Source organism: Urocampus carinirostris, chromosome 17 (genome assembly GCF_059441175.1).
Source record: "Urocampus carinirostris isolate Australia breed hairy pipefish chromosome 17, RoL_Ucar_1.0, whole genome shotgun sequence".
NCBI lineage: Eukaryota > Metazoa > Chordata > Actinopteri > Syngnathiformes > Syngnathidae > Urocampus > Urocampus carinirostris.
In genome coordinates, this window is record NC_142365.1 from 16,358,817 (window position 1) to 16,379,026 (window position 20,210).

At 40.8% G+C, this 20,210-nt stretch overlaps 1 protein-coding gene across 2 annotated transcripts in view; it reads right to left on the bottom strand.

The window, feature by feature from the left end:
- Positions 1-20,210, bottom strand: part of mtus2a (microtubule associated tumor suppressor candidate 2a) — a 49,041-nt gene that overhangs the window by 21,149 nt on the left and 7,682 nt on the right. For both annotated transcript variants that reach the window (XM_088320946.1, XM_088320945.1), the window contains exons 2-4: positions 9,955-12,019; positions 9,648-9,885; positions 8,146-8,331 (exon numbers count right to left, since the gene is read on the bottom strand). In XM_088320946.1, the coding sequence (XP_088177072.1) occupies positions 8,146-8,331; positions 9,648-9,885; positions 9,955-11,811 (2,281 nt within the window). In that variant the 5' untranslated portion in view covers positions 11,812-12,019. The remainder of the gene's footprint in view (positions 1-8,145; positions 8,332-9,647; positions 9,886-9,954; positions 12,020-20,210) is intronic.

The window sequence follows — 20,210 nt, forward strand, 5'->3', positions numbered from 1 at the left end:
CTCCCGCACTTTACATACCCCTCTTCTGAACAGATTTATGTTCTATCCCAGGGGTTTGACTGTGTTTGTTTTTCTCTATTGAATGTAAATCGTGTGAACCCCTAGCTCTATTTCTAGTCAATCGTTGAGTGATTTGACATGCACAGACACACACTTTCCCTGACATAGGATTACGATAATTACTAATCAATTCCTTATCATAACACAGATGATGGACTTTAATTCACACACATAACTTCATTTGTCAACTGTCCTGGATTGCTTTTCCCTGCCTGTGATCTATAATGCATGTTTGCCACTACGCTTTGTAGCGCCCGAGGGGAGAGCGGGGCCTGGTGTTCGACATGTCCGGCAAAACGATTTTCTGACAACTTGAGTGAGCCACGACAATAACGTGAAAAGACATCCGTGGACGCCAGCTCTGTGATTGTTATTCGATCCATTGAGTCATGAAAACTGTAGGAATAATTATCAGAGAGTTATCACATATCTGCTGTTATTAACTTCCATTGAACGTGTACTATGTTACATTAAGGCAGTCGTTCTTAACCTTGTTGATGGTACCGAAGTCCACCAGTTTCAAATGTGCATTCACTGAACCCTACTTTCATCTCATCTCCTCTCATCAGCTGCACCGCTTATCCTCAGTAGGGTCGCGGGAGTGTGGGAGCCCATCCCAGCAATCATCGGGCAGTGAGTAGGGGACACCCTGAACAATCGCAGGACACACAGGGACAGACAACTCGCTCGCTCATTCACACCTAGGGACAATTTGGACCGGCCAATCATCCTGAAATGCATGTCTTTGGAATGTGGGAGGAAACCGGAGTGCCCGGAGGAAACCCACGCAAGCACGGGGAGAACATACATTTTTCAGTCTTCCTCTCCTCCTGCCCCTTTGGACTGTTCCCTGGAGAATCATCTTGATCAGTCCTGCTGATCTTGTGATGTGACCATACCACTGGCGTTTCCGTCTGCGCACAGTTGACAACAGTTCTTCATAGGGTCCAATGTGCCCTCGGATGGTGGTTCGCACTGTTTCGTTCTTCACATGGGCTAAGTAGCTGATGCTTAGAAGTTTCCTGTTGCATGGCTTCTCCAAGGCCCGGCTTTTCTTTTCCAGTTTTTGTCATAATTGCAAATTCAGGACGCCTGTGACTGCCCAATTGGCACCAACAGTCCTGAGAGCTGATTGGCTCAGAGACTCCTTTTAAACCCCCGGCTTTCAAGAGGACGCCGTCAGATCGTTGCGACCCTATGCTCCCAGCTAGGCAAGCTCATTCCGTCCGACATTTTTCCTGCCCTGTTTTCCTCTGCCTGATACCCGTTGCCGATCTGTTTCTGGACTCGATTCTGCCCTGTTCTGCCATCCCGACATCCGACCTGTTTTGCCCCGCTACCTGCCTGACACCTGTTGCCGACCTTGTTTCCGAACTCGATACCGCCCTTGCTCTCCCGTCCCGGCTAGTGACCAGTATGACAGTTTTGCTGTGAGAGTCCATGTCTCGCAAGCGTCGAGTAAGATTGAAGTAGTTTTTAAAATTCAAGACCTATAGTTTTCTTCTACTAGTGCTCAATATGAACTGAACAAATCAACATAGTAAGTTTTACTCATAAATAAATAAATAACCGAACTGCAAATCAGTGTGACTTCTGCTGTTGCCTTCAAGAGAACAGTTGATGTATGATTGGCTTCACCTTGGAATGAACTACTCTGTTATTTTCACAGCAAAGTCTGTTCTTTTTTGTTTTTATGTCCAGCATCTTCAAAGAATTGCTTGCAAAATTATTTAGTCACATATGGTGAAAAAATAACTCGAGGGCTTTCTCAGATATGTTTTCATTTGTTGACACAAAAGCGTTGAGTGTTGCTGGTCTGAAGAGTTTCTTTTGAACCTGGTTCTGCTGAATTTTAATGATTTCTTCAAGGTTTTCATCATTGACTTCTGCTGCCTCAAAATCATACAACCGTCTCACCCATGCTGGATATGGATATTGTGCAGGAAAGTATTTGTCAAAAGGCTTTGGAAGCTTATCTAAGTGTGTGGAAATTGATTGTTTCAGTCTCACTAATTCCAGACACATTGTGGATCTTACTTACACAGTTGTCAAGTTATATCGCACGATTTTACAGCAGAGGCTCCACCGAACCCCTGAGACTGACTAACTGCTCTTCAGGGTGCGATTGAACCCAGGTTAAGAACCACTGTATAAAGGTCAAATAGTAATGTTACATGTTTTGGAAACTGTAATCGTAGATAAGACAAGTTTCACATGTCCCTAAGTTGTTTGTGGTCCCACCCTCTTTTCTAGGAGACACGAGTGTAACCAGGGCCTCCCAAGTAAAATGAACTTGACATTTAATTAGTCCTTTGAGCCGGATTCCAGTACACATTTCCAGAGGCTCAGCTAACTTCCAGGAAAAGACCATGGACATGGAAACTAAGACCCTTTCTGGGACTGGATCTTGACTGGGATCTTCTTGGTGTTGCAAGTTGATAGAAATCCAAAAAGGCGGATGACTTTGGTGAATAGGGGAATTCACATAAAGTACACATTGGTTGAGTAATTTGTTTGTCTCGGCCCTAGACTCTAGGGTGACCGATGTTAAAACCTTGATGAATACTAGTCTCTGGTCAAGTAAAATATTGGGATCTGTCTTTGCGGAAATAGCCAGAGAAGCCTCTAAAACTAAAAGTTAGAACATTTTGCGAATTTTACAGTGGAGTCTATAAAACTGAGGGCAGAAGGTAGGGTGTGTCCCTTTGATAATAGGATGAGTAGGGCCTGTATAAAACGGTGTGTAAGCCCTGTATACGTGTCCTTTAAATGATATAGGGCAAGTTGGTCCTGTAGATTTGTACATGTGTAAAGGATGAGAAGGCTCTTAATACGTATACGTGTGTATGTGTGGGTTATATATAAATATCAAGGAATTCAAACTAGCAAACAACAATTTTTGAGGAAGAATTTCATGGCAAATGTTTCTGGGGCAGATTACAGCAATGTTGACGGCGAGGAGCGTAAACTCAGGGGATTTTTCCTCTAACCTACTTTAGGATGCTTGACAAGCCTCGCCGCTATATTCCTTAAAGTGACAGTGTGTAATGATTTACCCACTTAGGCAGTGGTTCTCAACTGGAGGGCTAGGACCCAAAAGTGGGTTATTTTCAATGGGTCGCAGGTCTTTGCAAAATTTTGCTCGGAAAAAAAAAACAAGAGTCCATGCCACTCCTTAACAGTAGATGGTGATAATGTCCTGGAAATGCAGTTGATAGACACTTTTTCACACCATAAAAATACTGTTTACGATTGATTACGCATGTTGAGTAAAACACAGATACAGTAGAGAAGGTATAAGCTACTAGCTATGATTTTTTTGAATGAAGTGAAGGGTTTAAATTTAATGAAAAATGTATCTGTGTGTTACTGTGTTTGACCAATATATGTTGCTATACTGCATGGTGCCACAGAAAACGAGTGTTAAAAGGCCCAATCAAGAATACAAACTACCGAGAATCAAAAGTGACCAAAAAGCTTCGTCTTTCTTCTCATTTTTGCTTAGCCTTTCGCAGTGAAAGGAAAGGAAAAGAAAAAGGAAAAGAAAAAATAAGAGTAGAAGAAGAAAAAAAAGTTAAAAAAAAAACACATACTCAAACCCGTGGCAGTGAGAGCGCTGATACTCAGGGATCAGATAACATGAGACGGCATTAGATTTGATCTTATTATAACACTTTTTTCATGGTGCCAGAAACACTGATTTGCATAGTTCATTCTGATATGTCAAACACTCTCTCCATTGTTTCCCCTGTGTGTCAATAATGTTGAAGTTTAAATATGTATATGTAAATAAAAGCGCTTGTACAGTAGTTTGTTGAAATACCTATCGTTTTTTTTCCTCCAATCTCAAATATTAATTTGTGGTACTGAGGTAAAATAGTGTAATAATAAGCTTGAATTCCTTTTCATATGTCATCTGCACCACTGATTGTCTATTGTTAAATTGCGGCACTGTCATTGCTACAATCTGGATTTAAATCCCATTGCATACAATGTTTTGCAACTTTGGTCAGTAGTATTTATGGACTGATCAATTGTTGCACAAATACAATAGTATACCGTCAAACCTCGTGTAGTAACTCTCACCTATGGATACTTTACGCATTTCCTATCCTAGCCACTGTATACTATGGTATATAAGACGCACCAGTTTATAAGGCATACTTTCGGATTTCTAACCAATTTGCTAAATAATTCATGATATATAACGGTTCAGACAAGTAAACCTCTTTTAACAGTTTCAACATTAAGGAAACCTTTTTCCCTCTATCCTTCCCTACATAAGCACAAATCTCCCTCTCATCATCGACCAATCGGATGACAGATGAGATTGCGTAACATTGAAGGTGACGTACGCCGGATTGCACGTCAGCTGTAACCGGGAGAGGAATCTCCGACTATCTAGGTCACATTCCACATGGAACTAACAAACCACGCTCTAATCTAAAACATGAGTAGGCAGATATCGTTGCTCACGATGTCATGACCACCAATGTTCCCTGTAATTTTCCACGGGTCTGAGCGTTCACACAAAGTCTGTGAGCAACGCTTGAAACAACAGTGAGCAACCATAATCCCAAGTGTGGCAAGATAATTCATTATCAAACATGTCCAAAACTTGACATCAAGTTACATTTTGCTGAGTTTCCGGCAATGCAAAATGATTTTTCTCTTTTGAATGAATTGACTCATGTACTATTGCAAAGGTTGTACGGCCTACAAACGTCGTTTGTTCTTACAATTCTTTCACAAGATATCCATTTCTTTTCATTTCCTGATATATTTTGTCGCATAATATTAACATTTTTGGGGGCTTATTTAGTCGGTTTAAGATACAGAACTGTACTTAATCACATTTTTTAGTGGAAGTACAATGTTGGCAACAAGATTTACTTGATATAATTGAAAATTATTTGACTGCAACACAAACTTTTTATTTTTTCCGTGGTTTTTTTCTACTTTTTTAAAAATTCCTGTGTTTATTTTTTCCGAGCTGTTACTTTTTTCTTTTTGTTCACTATTTACTTTTTTTCCTTCTTTTTTCAAAATGTTTCCTTCTTTTTTCCTCTTCCTATTGTTTCCTTTTTTCCCAGCTTTTTACTACTTTTTCATTTTGGTATTTTTTTCTTTTTTGTTCTATTCCCCCATTCTTTTAAGTCATTTTGTGCATAATTTTACACAATATTTGGTCATGTTGGGATTAAAGAAGCAAAAACAACCTGAAGAGCCGTTTAGGACCCGGAAGAGACGGTTCCTTTTAGTGAGCCGAGCCGAAGAAGCCGGTTCTCGACAAACTCTACTAACTTTACTCAACTTCGTTCTACTTCGACTCGACTTCAAAATACCGTATTTAGGACACAACGTCAGGGGAACCCATGTAGTTTTACCTTCATGCACTATGACTTTGACTTAAGTCGCTTCTTAATTAGTAATTTTGAGCCCTCATTTTGGTGCACTGGCTAGGATTTCTGAGAATGTGCGAGCAGTGTGCAATTGCGCACGCGCGCAGCTTAGAGGGTACACTGATGACCACCATAAAAAAAAAAGAAATCGGCACTCAGTCTGAATTGCTAAATCTGCTCGTTTTTGGCACACTTGGAGTCCTTAAATGGTTTCGAGTGTTTGGCCAAAGACTATGGAAGACGGATCCTGCCGTATGTATAAATAAGTAAATAGCTACAAATATGGTTGGTTGGTTGGTTGGTTGGATCCCTTAACCACTAGAGTCATAGGGGCACAATTTCCTGTGGTGTGTTTTGGGCAAGTACAGTCTGGTGGCGCCCATCCCTCTCCAGACAAAGCTCCGAATTTATACAATGGAAATAAATGAACACGTAAATAAATCCCTTACTACGAATATGACAAAAATGCAACTTATTTATTATATTTATGCATTTTGTTATTTATTTCGGTATTAATTTTGTTGCGTGCGTTGTCTTGTGTTTTGTCGTGTGTGTTGTCTTTTAATTTTCATGTGTTTTGTCTTTTATTTGAGCACAACAACATTTTATTCAAATGCGGGGGCGGGTCAAACTGGCTGAGCTTTACACCTATTGGTTGATCGACGAGCGCACTGATCTTTAGCCACTGATAAATCATTTGGTAAAAATCTGAGCTAGTTGGACCTGCCCCCTCATTTGAATAACCGTTTGTTGTGACAAAATACACAATAAAACACTCGAGAAAATACAAGAAATAATAAACACAGTAAAAAACAAATGCACAAGAAAATGAGTATATTGCATATATGTCATCTATTTAGATCAGGAGTGTCCAAACTTTTCATAAAGCTGGCCAGATTTGGTAAACTGAAAATGTAAGGGCAGATTATTCAGCCTAGCATTCTTTGAACAGTCTTTGATAGTGAAAGGTTTGCAGTGCATGGGAATCAGCATCGCGACCTCGTAACTTACTTTTGTATCTCGCCTTTGTAGCAGTTTCTTTTGACTTGCAGGGTCTCGTAAAAAGAGCATTGCTGTGCCAATTAAACAGCTTCTAGCAGCTTCACAGCATTTGTTTCCGGTTAGCTTTTTGTAGTCAACAGTCTGGCAGTTCCTTTTGATATTATATTATTTAAAAAAACAGCCAAGGTCTCTTGGTAAATAAGGAAAACACAGTTGTTTTTGTTTTCTGTCAAACTCAATATTCCACTTGTCCTGGACGCAGCGGCCCTCACAGTCAACTTTCCTTTTTTCATTTACAGTCACCATGTCGAAAATGGGATGAAATAAAAATCTCACCGAAAGCCAAGGGCAAGGTGGCCAAAGTGTGCTACTGCCATGATCTGGTGAAATGGTGAATATTTTTGGGGTGACAAATGTATTTTTTACTGCAGTCAACATTACTGGCGGGCCACATATTATAAGTTTTATTACAGAGGCTGTAGGACAGTAAAAATTCATCACGGGCTGTAACTTGCCCCCAGGCTGGACTTTGAGCATGACCGATTTAGGTACAGTATGATTTACTTACGGGCAGCACGGTGGCGCAGTGGTTAGCGCGTGTGCGCCACAGTTCTGAGGTCATGAGATCGAACTCCCTGTGTGGAGTTTGCATGTTCTCCCTGTGCTTGCGTGGGTTTCTTCCGGGCACTCCGGTTTCCTCCCACATTCCAAAAAACATGCATGTCAGGTTAATTGGCCGGTCCAAATTGTCCCTAGGTGTGAATGAGCAAGCGAATTGTCTGTCCCTGTGTGCCCTGCGACTGGCTGGCAACCAGTTCAGGGTGTCCCCTGCCCAATGCCCGAGGATAGCTGGGATGGGCTCCAGCACCCCCGCGACCCTACTGAGGATAAGCGATACAGATAATGGATGAATGGATGGATGATTTACTTACATGTTCATTTATATAGCGTATATTGGTAGCTATTTATTTATCTCTCCATATTGCAGGATCAATCTTCCATGGTTATTTACTGCTCACCTTGCACAATCTTTTTTTGCACTATGATGACTACTTTTGCACCAAATGCGTTTGTTGACCATTTTTTGCACTATGATGACTATTTTTGCACCAAATGCATATTGCACAAACCCTTACGATACCAAACTGTATATAACATCCTATATGCCGACATTTCTTGGGTGAATTTTGTGTAAATTATAACTATAACCTTATCCTCCTCGTTTTATAACCTTATCTTCTCTGCTCCTTTATCTTCTTGGGTTTTTTACCTCACTGTGAATGTGTGAAACTGGAGTGTCACGCCCAATTTCGTTGTCACAATATGTTAACCCATTTTGTAACAATGACAATAAAGGTATATTCTATTCTATTCTATTCTATTATTATTGCTAACGATGTCTAATATATGACAACCATAAAAAAAATAATCTTCACTAAGACACAATTGCTGAATGTGCTTGTTTCTTGCACACCCGGAGTGCCTGAAATTTGTCACGTTGTAGACCGAAGACCCCAAGCTCTCCAAAGAACGTGGCTTTGGTCGTAAACATCGCCTAATGAATGCGGACGGGGAGTCTTTATGCAAATGAGGCTTAAAAGCCCTCATAAAAACAAGACGATGGTGATAAAGACACTTGTGTAGCCATTAAGCTCACACGCCTGCCTTTTTCGTGACTTACGGTGCGCTGTCCTGCTAGATTCGTTCTGGGCGGAGGACGCGCTGCAACTCCTGACAAAGCCAAATCCCGCCAAGCGGCCTGACGGGGGGCGAGCGGAGCTAAAGCCGGGGGGGCGCAGGCCCGATGGGGTCGCTTTGGGAAGCGGGGTGCTGCAGGTCGTCGGGGGGACAAAAACCTCGTCGTCACCTGCAAAAACATGACATTTTATAGCTCTCAAACTCTTGTAATTACGAAATATTTTGTATAGTCATGATTATTTTAGGAGTTGTTTTACAGCTTTTCTATTATTTTCATTGTAATTTATTTTGTAGCCAGAAGTGGCTTTGGGTGTCATCACAGCAGTACTTGTTCTAACCAGGGTTGGGTAGGGTTACTTTAACTTGATTACTTTCAATTACTTTTGGATTACTCCAACCCCAAATATGCTAATAAAAGACAAAAGAAACTAAATATGAATAAAATTACTACATTTTGTGCAGGCTTGGGGAGTAACGGAATACATGGAACGGCAAAAATGATGTTGGCAATCTGTTTGGATTTATTTTCATTTTGTTTCTGTCGCATTTTATGTTAGTTTTGCCGGAGATCAAAGAGATCAAAGCCAGGAGAGAAAGCTTACCACGTGTTGTGAGTCATCATTTTATTCATATTTAGTTTCTTCTGTCTTTTATTAGCATATTTGGGGTTGGAGTAATCCAAAAGTAATTGAAAGTAATCCAGTTAAAGTAACCCTACCCAACCCTGGTTCTAACCAGTTTAGAACAAGAGTCGCTGTTCAGGTTCCCATCCCTGGTCCTTAAGTTTTATTTAGGTTATGTTTCAGCTTATGGACAACCCTTTTAGTAATCCATTATGTATTCGTACTTTGAACTGTCATCAGCCATTCTCTGTAAGTCATTTGTGCCCAGAATATTCTGCAAATAAAGATTAGAAGGAACTGATCATCGCTTTGGTTTTCTTGTCAACCAGCCCTGGAATTCTTGAACTTGACTATCCGTGAGTTGTCTATGGACTGTAGTTTTACTTGTATTTAGGGACCATACCATGCCAGCTGTGAGTTTTTGCTGGACTGTTTTTCGTTTTAGGTCCCCCTGTTAAGGAAGGACTTTCACTGTCACCGTTCGCCCACATAAAATCTTGTCATAAAAGTTGTGTCTGCGCTTGGGTCCGGATCAACCAAACGTATCAGCACAAGCTTAACAGAACCAGGTAGAACTGTTATTTGAACTCAAGAAGGAAAAGTAAATGGATGTATATTTATGAATTTCATTTTGTAGATACAACCTTGGAGCAGGGCGTTCCCCCTAGAAGCAGGGATCGTCTTAAAATCCTCCAAATTGATCAACCCAAATTTGAGTCGATGCATTTTAATGAGCTACTTTAATCTCAGGCAAAATCTGTCCAACATGTTCTCACTACTGCAGAGGAGTAAACAGAAAACAGCTTTTTGGTGACAGATTTCTGACAAATCAGTTAAAATTGGACTGTGTTTTTAAATTTACCTGTGGTGTTCTGGCTGGGTGCCGGGCTTCCTTGTTGGACCGGTTGACTGATAATTGACCTCTGATTCGGACCTTTAACCTTGAGTGAGCCGGAAGCCATCCTGGTCACAGCTCCCAGGCCCAATCGGAGACCTCGGCCCGAGCGCGACAGACTTGAGCTCCCTCCGGACTGAGCAGCTGTACGAAGCTGCGATGAATTCTCTGCAGAACTCTCTTTGAAACTGGCTGATCTCCCGACCTAAAAATCAAGTAATACGTTTTTCAATTGTACAATAGAAGTATCTTATTCTAAATCAGTATAAAGTACCTCGTTGAGGACTTCAGTTTTAGTGGCCTGCTTTAAGGGTGCATTTGTCGGAAGGACCATATTCGTATGTCCAGGACCTCGCGTACTCCTGCTCAACAATCCCGGCGTGACGATGTTGCTCGGTGTGTCGTTGTGGTATTTGTCATAAAGCAAGTTGGAGGCACTGAGTACGGGTGCTCCTCGGTTTTCTTTTTCAGTCTTGACGGAGCCTTTAGGGGTTTCTTTGATGGAACTGTGTGTGTATGTGGACAATCGTGCCGGTAAAGAAGATACCTGATAAGGTCCGTCCGCAGCCTGAAGCTTGAGTGTAGCATTTTTCGGAATGTAGGTGATGATTTTTGGGCGGACACCTTTTGGTTTTAGTTTTGGTGAAGGAATGTTGGCGGTATGGCTTGGGTTTGTGGTGCTTTGCTGGTTGTAGGCAGGTGCTCTTGGGATTCCGCTGGGATAGATGTTAGTTTTAACATGCGATCTCGCGCTATCAGGGCCCGGAGCTGACGTTTTCCTATCAGGGCTGCCTCCTGGTGGGGTGTGTTGAAGGTTTCCACGGGCATCCTTACATATGAGGTACACTGAGGCTTGCCTTCCAGGTGATCCCTGAGGTGTCTTGAGAGGGGACTGGGGGGGCGTGAAAGACCTTTTGGGACTGGAACAATTGCGTCTGTAGGTGAAGTGGGTCTGGGGTTGCTTTTCCAAGGTGGAAGAGTTTAGAGTAGACTTTGCAATTGATCCCAGCTGTTTTTCCTTTGAAATAAATTCTTTTTTGGCTGCCTGGCTGGATGGTCTGGATTGGAAGACTCCATATGTGCTGTAAAGGTGTGACAAATCTGACGGTTCACGTAATGATGATTTTGTAAGCTTTTTGTTGGAACCGTTGTGTGTGTGACTTGAGGAAAGTGTTGTAGTATTGCTGGAAGGGAGTTTCTCATCTGCAACCCCCTGACCACCAAGCTCTCTTGAGGTTTGACTTGTTTCTGACTGACAAAGGGGTCTAACAAGCTGCTGTCGCCTCAATGGTGCTTTCTCTTCTTCAAATCCAGGTCCTTTTCTTTGACCCAGTCCACTGTGGAATGAGGATCCATTTCTGTAGTGTTTTTTCTCATCCTGACTGCGACATTGATCACGCAGTTGGTTGTTATTGTCTTGGGATGTCCTTTGTACCGCTTGAGCTGAGGTAGTGTTGTTGGCATAAGAAATTTTTGTGTTAGAGCTGGGCAGATGGACAAAAGTGTCCCGACCAGAATCTACAGTGCTAGAAAGACTTCCACTAAGTTTCATCGTGGAGAGATTGGAGACAAAGACATTTGTTTCCGACTTGGACTGCTTGAGTCGTCCTTGTTCTGTTCTTGTGTTCTCCCCTTTGGTTCCGCCTTGCTCTGTACTCCAACTACAGTTTTTTCTCCATTGGTCTTTATCTCTCTGAGTCTTCTTCTGCACTTTGTTGTCGTCGTCGTTGTCATTTTTCCTCAGCTCGGTTGAAGCCGAGCTGGCGATGGAACTGGAGGATATCGACATTGGGCACTCATCTTTACCTATGCTCGCCCCATCTTCCTCATCTTCATTCGGGTTTCTCAAGAACGTATCCATAATCTCGATCTCTCTGAGCCCAGATTCGCAACATTCCTGCTCAGAGGCCCAGATGATCATCTTGTCTTGGGCTTCCTTTTGTGATACCAAAGGCGGGAGCATGGTCGTGTTGCCTCCAGTGTCCTCCAGCGATCCTATTTGATGGAGTGAAGAATCAAATTGATTGGCGTTGTCATCGCTGGAGTGATTGAATTGGATTGAAGCTCTGTTTGAGATCTTTTCGACTCTTTGGACTACCCGGTGCCCGTTGAAACTAGTCGGGAGGCTCATTTTGGATTGTTTAGTCAAAGATGGAAGGCGGATACCTGATTCATCGAGGAGCTTGAGGTCATTTGATAACTTCAGAACCACCGTTTTACTCAATTGTTTTGCTCAGTTTTGTTGTAATGCTCTGATACGGTGTTCCAAAAAAAAAAGTAAGAATTCCTTAGACATCAGTTCACCATCCATTGTGCATTCCCTTCATGGACTCTTCAATCTATGAGTAAAAAAAAGAGCAAAGTAAGACAAGAATCTTTCTTTTCCTAAATAACTTCAAGTGCAAGTTAGCAAAACTAGACTTGGGAAAGCTGAAAAAAGTGTTTCAACGTTTGTTAACGTACACCCATGCTGTGGATTCATAAATACCTTATGTTAAATCAGTAATAAGGGTATTAAAATAATTTGAAAGGTGAAAAAAATCAACATTGTACAGCTTTGATACATCAAATAAATGTAAACTTATAGGAAAGGTTGTTTTCAGACCTTAAAGAGAGCTGGCTAGCTGGCTTCTGGCTTTCTGTCGAGCCCTTTTTTTCCTTCTGTTTTGTCGATTATTCATCGAGGCTGTTGATTTTAAACTCATAACCTCGTATTTGATGATTGGTGGGGCAAAACGTAAAACAAAAAATACGCTATCGAATGCAATGAAATAGCTCTTAAATATAACTGAGATAGCTGTTTAGCTTGCTCATATGTTCTGATCAGGAAATGCAAGCAAGAAAGCTATCTAGCCTGCTGGATGTTCTTTTGAAGCCCTGGAAAGGGCTTTGGGTGCAAGTTTCCCTTTTATTTGATGTTTAAGAGCAATTTATGTTGATTTTGGTCCTTTTTAAAATGATTTTGATTTTCCTAATAAATTAACATTCCAATGCTAGTTGCTGGGTGTTGGCTAACATGTTAATCCTAATGTAGCTAAAAATGGACCTTGCATGTTTTCTGCTGCTAACAGTTGATTGGTTAAGCTCATCACACAGAAATATCCTATGAAAATAAAGGCAGTCAACAATGAGAAAAAAATAAATCAAAAATGCACTGACAGGTGCGCTACTTTTAGCAGACGCGTAAATGTCAACAAGTTGAAGCTAATGTGCTCTGAAGCAACGTTGACATTTCCCGATCCGACCAAAGCAAAATAAATCGCATTACTGCTGCGGGGTTCTTTTCTGACGCGTCTTGAGCATGCAGCTGACGTGGACATAAATCATCTGTTATTGCAGATAATGCAATTTCCGCTTTCTCCTCATTTATCAAGGTGCAAACACCCACTCTGACCACCAAATCCTGTTAGATAAGAAATGAATTCCCCTTGGGTGCAAAAGAAGCATCTCAATGCACGATGGTTCTTCATTGATGGATGAAAATGGGATTGATGATGTCAGCTTTTCTCATTAATTCTGAATTAGCTTACAGAGCGATAGAACCGAGGAAATATTTTATCTGCTTTTACTCACTGTTGGTTGGACCTTCACATGTACTCTTCCCACAAGCATTTTAAGTCATTTTTGACAAAATGTTTTGAAAAAAATGTTTTTATATAAGAAAAATGACAAGAAGTCACTTCTCAAGCGTTTGATGGAGCTCCTGTGAAAGTAGCTCACTAATTTAATGTAAATAAAATTGTTTAAATTGGCATTGATAATAACATAGTGAGCATTGTTTACAACAATGATTAGTTGCAGCACTCTAGGATAAGCATGTCATAAAAGAAAAAGAAAAAATAAGAGGAAAAAATAATATTAGGGGGTGGCTAGGCGGCTGGCTGGTTAGCGCGCAGCCCCACGGTTCAGAGGTTCAGGGTTCAAGTCCAGCTATTGCAGCCCAAAAACATGCAAGTCAGGTTAATTGGCCAGTCCAAATTGTCCCTAAGTGTGAATAAGCGAATGAGTGTCTCTGTGTGCCCTGCGACTGGCTGGCAACCAGTTCAGGGTGTCCCCTGCCCACTGCCCGAAGATGGCTGGTCCAGCACTCCTGCGACCCTACTGAGGATAAGTGGTGCAGATAATGGATGAAGACTATTAGGATGGATAGGCAAATATTTACAAGGTAGGGCTTGTACAAAAGAGTTTTAAGTGCTTTAGAACATAGTGCAACATCATTACCAACAATTACCACAGGGTAATGTTAGGACGTCTTGACGTCACAGCTTTAAAGTATGTGGTTGACAAAAAGTGTTAAGATAAGAAATGACTACTGTGAATAAACTACAGTGAGCACAGAGCCGGTTTCCAAGTGCCTTATTGAACATAACATTGGCGACAAGGAGCGACAACAGCAGGACCCTCTGTCCACGGCACGGTGGTAGAGACGCAACGTCGGATGCAGCCCTGCTACGCCAGGGCGCATCAGATGAAAGGACACACACTTAAAGGGTCGGAGTGGGTCTGTATCCATCGGCCCCATCAGCCAAACAAGCTGCTATCCTTCTGGTCCTCGACCCAACATCGAACAGCACAGTAGGGCCAAGCTATGTTACGCCTGGCCGACGGCTTCCGTTGGGATGCCGGGTGCCTAAGGTGCGTCAAGCAGCCATCAGCACAAGAACTGGCCGCCACGTCTGATCCATGCCACATAGCTGGGGACTAGGATTTCTCTCCAGTAGCTCCAGGAAACCCTCGCCGTATTCTGGCTCACCGGGAGCCCCTGTACCTCAGAGATCAAGTTCTCTATGTCGGTTCAGGTGAGTGGCAATCGACCCTCTTACCACGTTAGGTTGATCAAGTTCTGGCCTTAAAGTTGTGTTCTATATTAAATCGTTTGAATATGTTTAGAAATTAAAAGGAGGGGGGTCTATATGGCATGTAATCACAACCACAGGCTAAATAAATAACAATGACCACCGACCTGGTTTCTAAGTGCGCTATTGAACATAACATCTACATTTCTCTCTATTCATAGGCAAGATATCTGTATGTTTTTGTTTGCTTAGGGTCTTGGTGGTCCTGTGGAAAAATCTGTCTCTGAGCTTGTCAGTCTTTGTTTAAAGGGATCCATAGCATCTAACAGAGGGTTAAAAGTCATACATTTCGTCAAAGCGGAGTCCATTATATAGTCCTTTTACAATGTACTACAGACTGAGCAAAGAGCATCCACTGATTTTCTGGGCTGTGTTGATGAAAACTCCATATTGCGGTCTCATTTTTGGGCATTTGAGTCTTCATCTTCTTTTTACATTGTCTTTCACACGTTCTAATTGATATGAAATACCATCGTTGAGCCACTTTTGAGGTTACATTGTGCTTAGTTTACATCTCCAAAATGTACAATTTTGGCATTTTGTTTAACAGAACTGAAGAAGACTGAGGGAGAACAGTGGCAAAATGACGCCGGACTTATTCCTGAATAGACGGTCATGCAAAATTTGATCATCCTGCTGGATAGTAGGAACAATAATGTGTACGAGGTGGGGATTTGTATTTTTGATGACACGACAAGGGTGCTTTTTTGAAATCTATTGTCCAGTGCGCCATTAATAAGATGATCATTGTATGTTTATTGTACATTTGTCAGAATCGGTGCTACACTTTTTGCTGGCCATTAAATGTCTGTTCATTGAATGCAATGAAAAAGTGCTTTGCATTCCAAATAGTACATGAAATGCCAGCTTAGTTTTCCTTGCACCTGCAATGAAGACCACTTGTAATGCCAGTGTTGTTCTATTTGTAGTCACTGATTCATCATTATCACTGTTTATGTCATTGTGATTGGTCTCCTCCCATGATCCTGCAGGGAGTCTAATCATGTTGTCGTGCCTCAATTTTGACAACACGTTCTCCTTGCAAGCTAAATATTCATCACTGGTGTCTTATCTCCTTATTATGAGTGTCTAAACTTAACAGCAATCACAACAGCCTAAATGTAAGTAAAGATAAAGAGGGTGTCATTATGTATTATTTCAAGAATGCAAAAGTAGTCGTAAGAGCAATGGCAGAGGGATAACTGCTACACTGCACTTGAATGCAAGCACTCAGTTTACATTATCTTTTGCATCCTTCTGGCTCTGCCGGAATTCACGCCTCGAGAGTGTGACAAGAGCGCCAATGCCGAGCGGGGAATTTTGCCCCTCAGGGACTGAGCGCCGTCTGCTCTCTGGCAATAAAGAGAAGTGCCAAAGACAAATGGCTTCCATAATAGTCACATGTGTAGCAGCAGACCACAACAAAAGCAGTGATAGGAGGCGATAGTCCGTTAATGTGTTGAGAACAAAAGGTTTTTTTGATCATGTGCACCTTCGGTCAAACTTTCATCCTCAGATGTTTAATTTGCATTCACACATTGGGGTTTTGAGTTAGAGTTAACTCTTCTTTAGGTTTTGGGCTTGGGTTAGGGTTTAGGGTTAAGATTTCTTTAGGGTTAGGGTTTAGGATTAAGGGATTGGGGTTAGGGTAAATTATTTAGGGTAAGGGTTTAGGGTTAGGGTAAACTATTATTTAGGGTTAGGGCTTAGAGTTAACAATTAAGGGGTAAGGGTAAGTATTCAGGAAAATTACTATGTATTTTTCTCCCATATATGTATATATATAATATATATATATATATTATTTATAGCCTTTGAATACTTGAGAGGCACGCAACCAACTTTTTTTCTGTGCTTTTAAATGTGAGGAAAAACTTACTGGAACATGTTCACTGAAATAATTCTAATTTTTATATCACAATTAGCTAGCCTTTTATTGCTTCGAATAAACATTCTTTGCTCTCTGCCATAATTCCTTTTGTACTCCTATTTCTGCAGGATTTCTACCCCTTCATGTGGCATTTTAGACAGAGCATACAGACAAAAAAACGTTTTTTTCATGAAATAGATGCAGCGTACAAAGAATGAATTGAAATACATAGGAGCTGCATTCAGCTTTCTCCTTGCCTTGCCCATATTCCCACCTCCAATACACCATCTGCAAAAATCATCCCCTCCCCCTACCACCATTAAAGCCATACCTTAACAGCAACCTGAAAAAAGACACTCTAAGGCTAAGCGGTTAAGGGAGGGGAAGCACTGTAGATATTAAAATAGAACAGCTCCTTTAGTCCAGGCCGAGACAGAAATGGATAAAACAAAAGCTAAATAAACAGTTGTGTTTTCCTGATGTTGACACTGGAACCAATTCGTTAAATTTACCGGAAATCACAATAACTTGTACAATATTACATTAAAGAACGCTGTGCTCATTAGAAAATCAAACTAAACCACACCTTTATTCTTTCACGCTGCATTTGTGATAGCTTCACAGCTCTTACTATAGAGGAAATATGAATATCCATTACAAGCTGTGGCCATCAAATACTCTCTTCTATTTCTGGATTTACAGTACAGTCCTGGGATACCACATAAATCTGTTCGAAAGGTTGGAGTCGCAAGGCCAAATTGTCGTATAATGGGGGACAGAAACCTATGCTAATAAACTAATACGTTCTGAACCTGCTCTACCCCAGATAAAAGCACTAAAATGACAAATAGTATGTAGTAAGCACTACCTATTTTTACAATACATTTATAGCAGTAAGGAAAAATGAAATCTGATATTCGTTTGGTGTGACTAGAGCTGGTTGAATGGAGTTAGCAGGTGTATGCAAAGAGGTGGGGAGATGAAAAAAAAACTGATTTTGAATCTTCCACTTGCAAGGATTGTCATGCTTCTAGAAGTTTTTTTGCTTAAACTCACTCTTTGTTTTTTAAAGATAATCCCAATTGTTCATTGGTTACAGGTAGCCAGGGTAGTTGTTTGAGTGAATGGGATTGAGTGGATCGGTTTTCTTGATCATTGCTAGCTAAATTTCTGCGGTTATGATATTTACTCTTCTCCTTTTAGCTTCACTGCAAGCCTTGGCTCATGAATTTGGGTGGTGGGTGGATCCCTTAACCACCAGGGCCGTAGGGGCACTATTTCCTGTGCTGTGTCTTGGGCAAATACAGCCTGGTGGTGCCCATCCCTCTACAGGACAACAAATAGTAGGATAAATTCAGTACTCTATCGCATAGTATTTTAGAAGAATAGGAGATTCTGAACTGAATGAAGAAAGATGAATGCATTGTGGGAAATAGTTCAGCTAAAGTTTGGATGTCGCGTTAGTTGATGGTCGTGGTGTAACAGGGATTTCTAATGGCTACTCAGATTGTTCTGGTCAAAGGCCGGGGTCTTGAGGTACGCCCAATCCCTCTAAAGATCATCAAAGGTTTCAGAACCGGTGGCTTCACTTCTTTCAGTAAGTCTATAAAGTTTTTACAAGCCCATTCTGTGGATTTTGTGTCAGGCTTAAGGTTTTACCTTTACTAGGAATGAATTTGGGACCTTAACATCGCTCTTCTGCATGGCTTCTACATCAATTTTTACATTTTAGTTTTGGTGATCTCTGAGCTCCTATGATCACCCCTGGCAAACTGGCCAAATCAGCATTTTCACAATGCTGTGACACAAACACATAGAAGAGCAGCATCTTACATGAAGTGAACCAATAGCACAGAGACATCGCATCACAAACACTGCAAAGTTTGAATTGTTGACGTTTTTTGGGCACGTGAAATAGCTGATGTGGTACAGTGAGGAAAATGCTGTAAAGAGGGGTCAAAACACTGTATCCCGGTCCACTTTCTTTTATATCATTTGCTTTCGAATAAGCTTTTGGTTGAGGATTTCGTTGTACTCGTGATGTGGTTACAGACTGATGATAGGAACGTGACTACTCCCAGAAGGTCAACAATCTCTTTTTATTTTACAAGCTGGGCCTTCACTCTCTTGTTATTGAAAAGCAATGAGAGGTACGATTGATGCACAACAGCAAGTACAGTTCGCTTCAGAGGCATCGCGCACCTTCACAAGACACCCTCTCTTTCAGCCGCTGACCTTTCTCGCCTGCTAAAGATCAAGAGGGGGATTCTGTGAGTATCGCCATGACAACAGAAGCAGGGATGCTCATTTTTGTATTCTTTGCTTTTGTGTCAAACCTTTATATTGGAGGAGTTCAGCAAAGGAATTGTCTGCTTCATTGTTCATCTCATCATTGTTTTGTATATGCTTTCTTTCCGAGATAAGCTGAGTAACTGTAACATTCATCTATGTCAGTAGGTGGCAAAATTGTATTATTATTTTTCTATAAATTAAAAGTCTGCACAGGAAAATACTCTATATTTTATAAATTACATGGTTTAATGAAGCTAGTAAAGATTGCACTGAAAACTTTACAAAATTCATCTAATAAAGTAATAATCGTGTACATACTTTGCTGTAAAATTCATCCATGTCAATAGATGGCAGCATAATACCATTCTTTTTATTTTATAAGATTCTTATGTAAGGGAAAATACTGTATAGTTAATTACTTATTTAGTTTGATGAATCTGATATAGATTGCACTGCAAACATAGTAGAATACAGCAAATAAAGTAAAAACGATGTACTTATTTTTGCTGTAGCATTTATCGGTGTCAGTAGGTGGCAGCAGATTACCATTGTTTTTTAAACTAAAAGTCTGCTCATGAGGGTAAACCACGAAAATTCTGCATATTCAATAACTTCCTCTGTTGGCTGCGGCTGCATCGGCTCGCTACAACGGGTCAGGTGTATCGACATTTCGTTCTGTGTACATTGTTACAAAGAATGACAATACAAAGGAAATTATTATTATTATTGTTATTTTGATGAGGAAGCTGCAAAATATTGCATTGTAAACATAATAAACTACATCCAATAGAGTAAAAATTGTGTACATAATTCTGTTGTAACATTAATCCATGGCAGTAGGTGGCAGCAGACCACCATTGTTTTTTTTTCCCCAGACAACTAAATTTCTGCTCTAGAGGTAGTACAGAAAAAATACTATATATTTAATAAAAAAATATGAAGCTGATAAAGATTAGTATCTGACCAGAGTCATTTCTGCTCCAGGAGTCAAAAATCTGAAATGGAAAAAAAAACCTGAACACAACTGTGGCCAATTGACATGAGCCGCCATCTTGGCTACTCCAACCCTTTGGAATGTTTAATCTTGATCATCTTCACATTTAAATAACTATTGTTGTTTAGTTACGCTTTATATCATTGAGTAATAATGGTTGTTTAGGTTCAGGTTCTATTCATATTTTGGTTATTGTGCAGGGCATTGGAACACCTAAACAATATATTTTGACTTTGGTACTCGAGAATTCGCCAATCCCGAACCATTTATGCCGAGTACTTAGGTTTCACTGTATCTTATTTGGATACAAATAATATATAAAGGAAGAGCATAAATAGATGGACATCTTTGTATTACGTTTCCCTCTGCTGTGTGTTTACGCACAAAATGAAGGTAAAAACAACTACCGGTACTTGGATCTCATTTGCTGATTAACAGCATCCAATTGTGTTTCTCTGCATTTTTCTGAAGTTCCGTTGTTGAACACGAGAGACTCAAGTAGATTCTGCCATATGCGC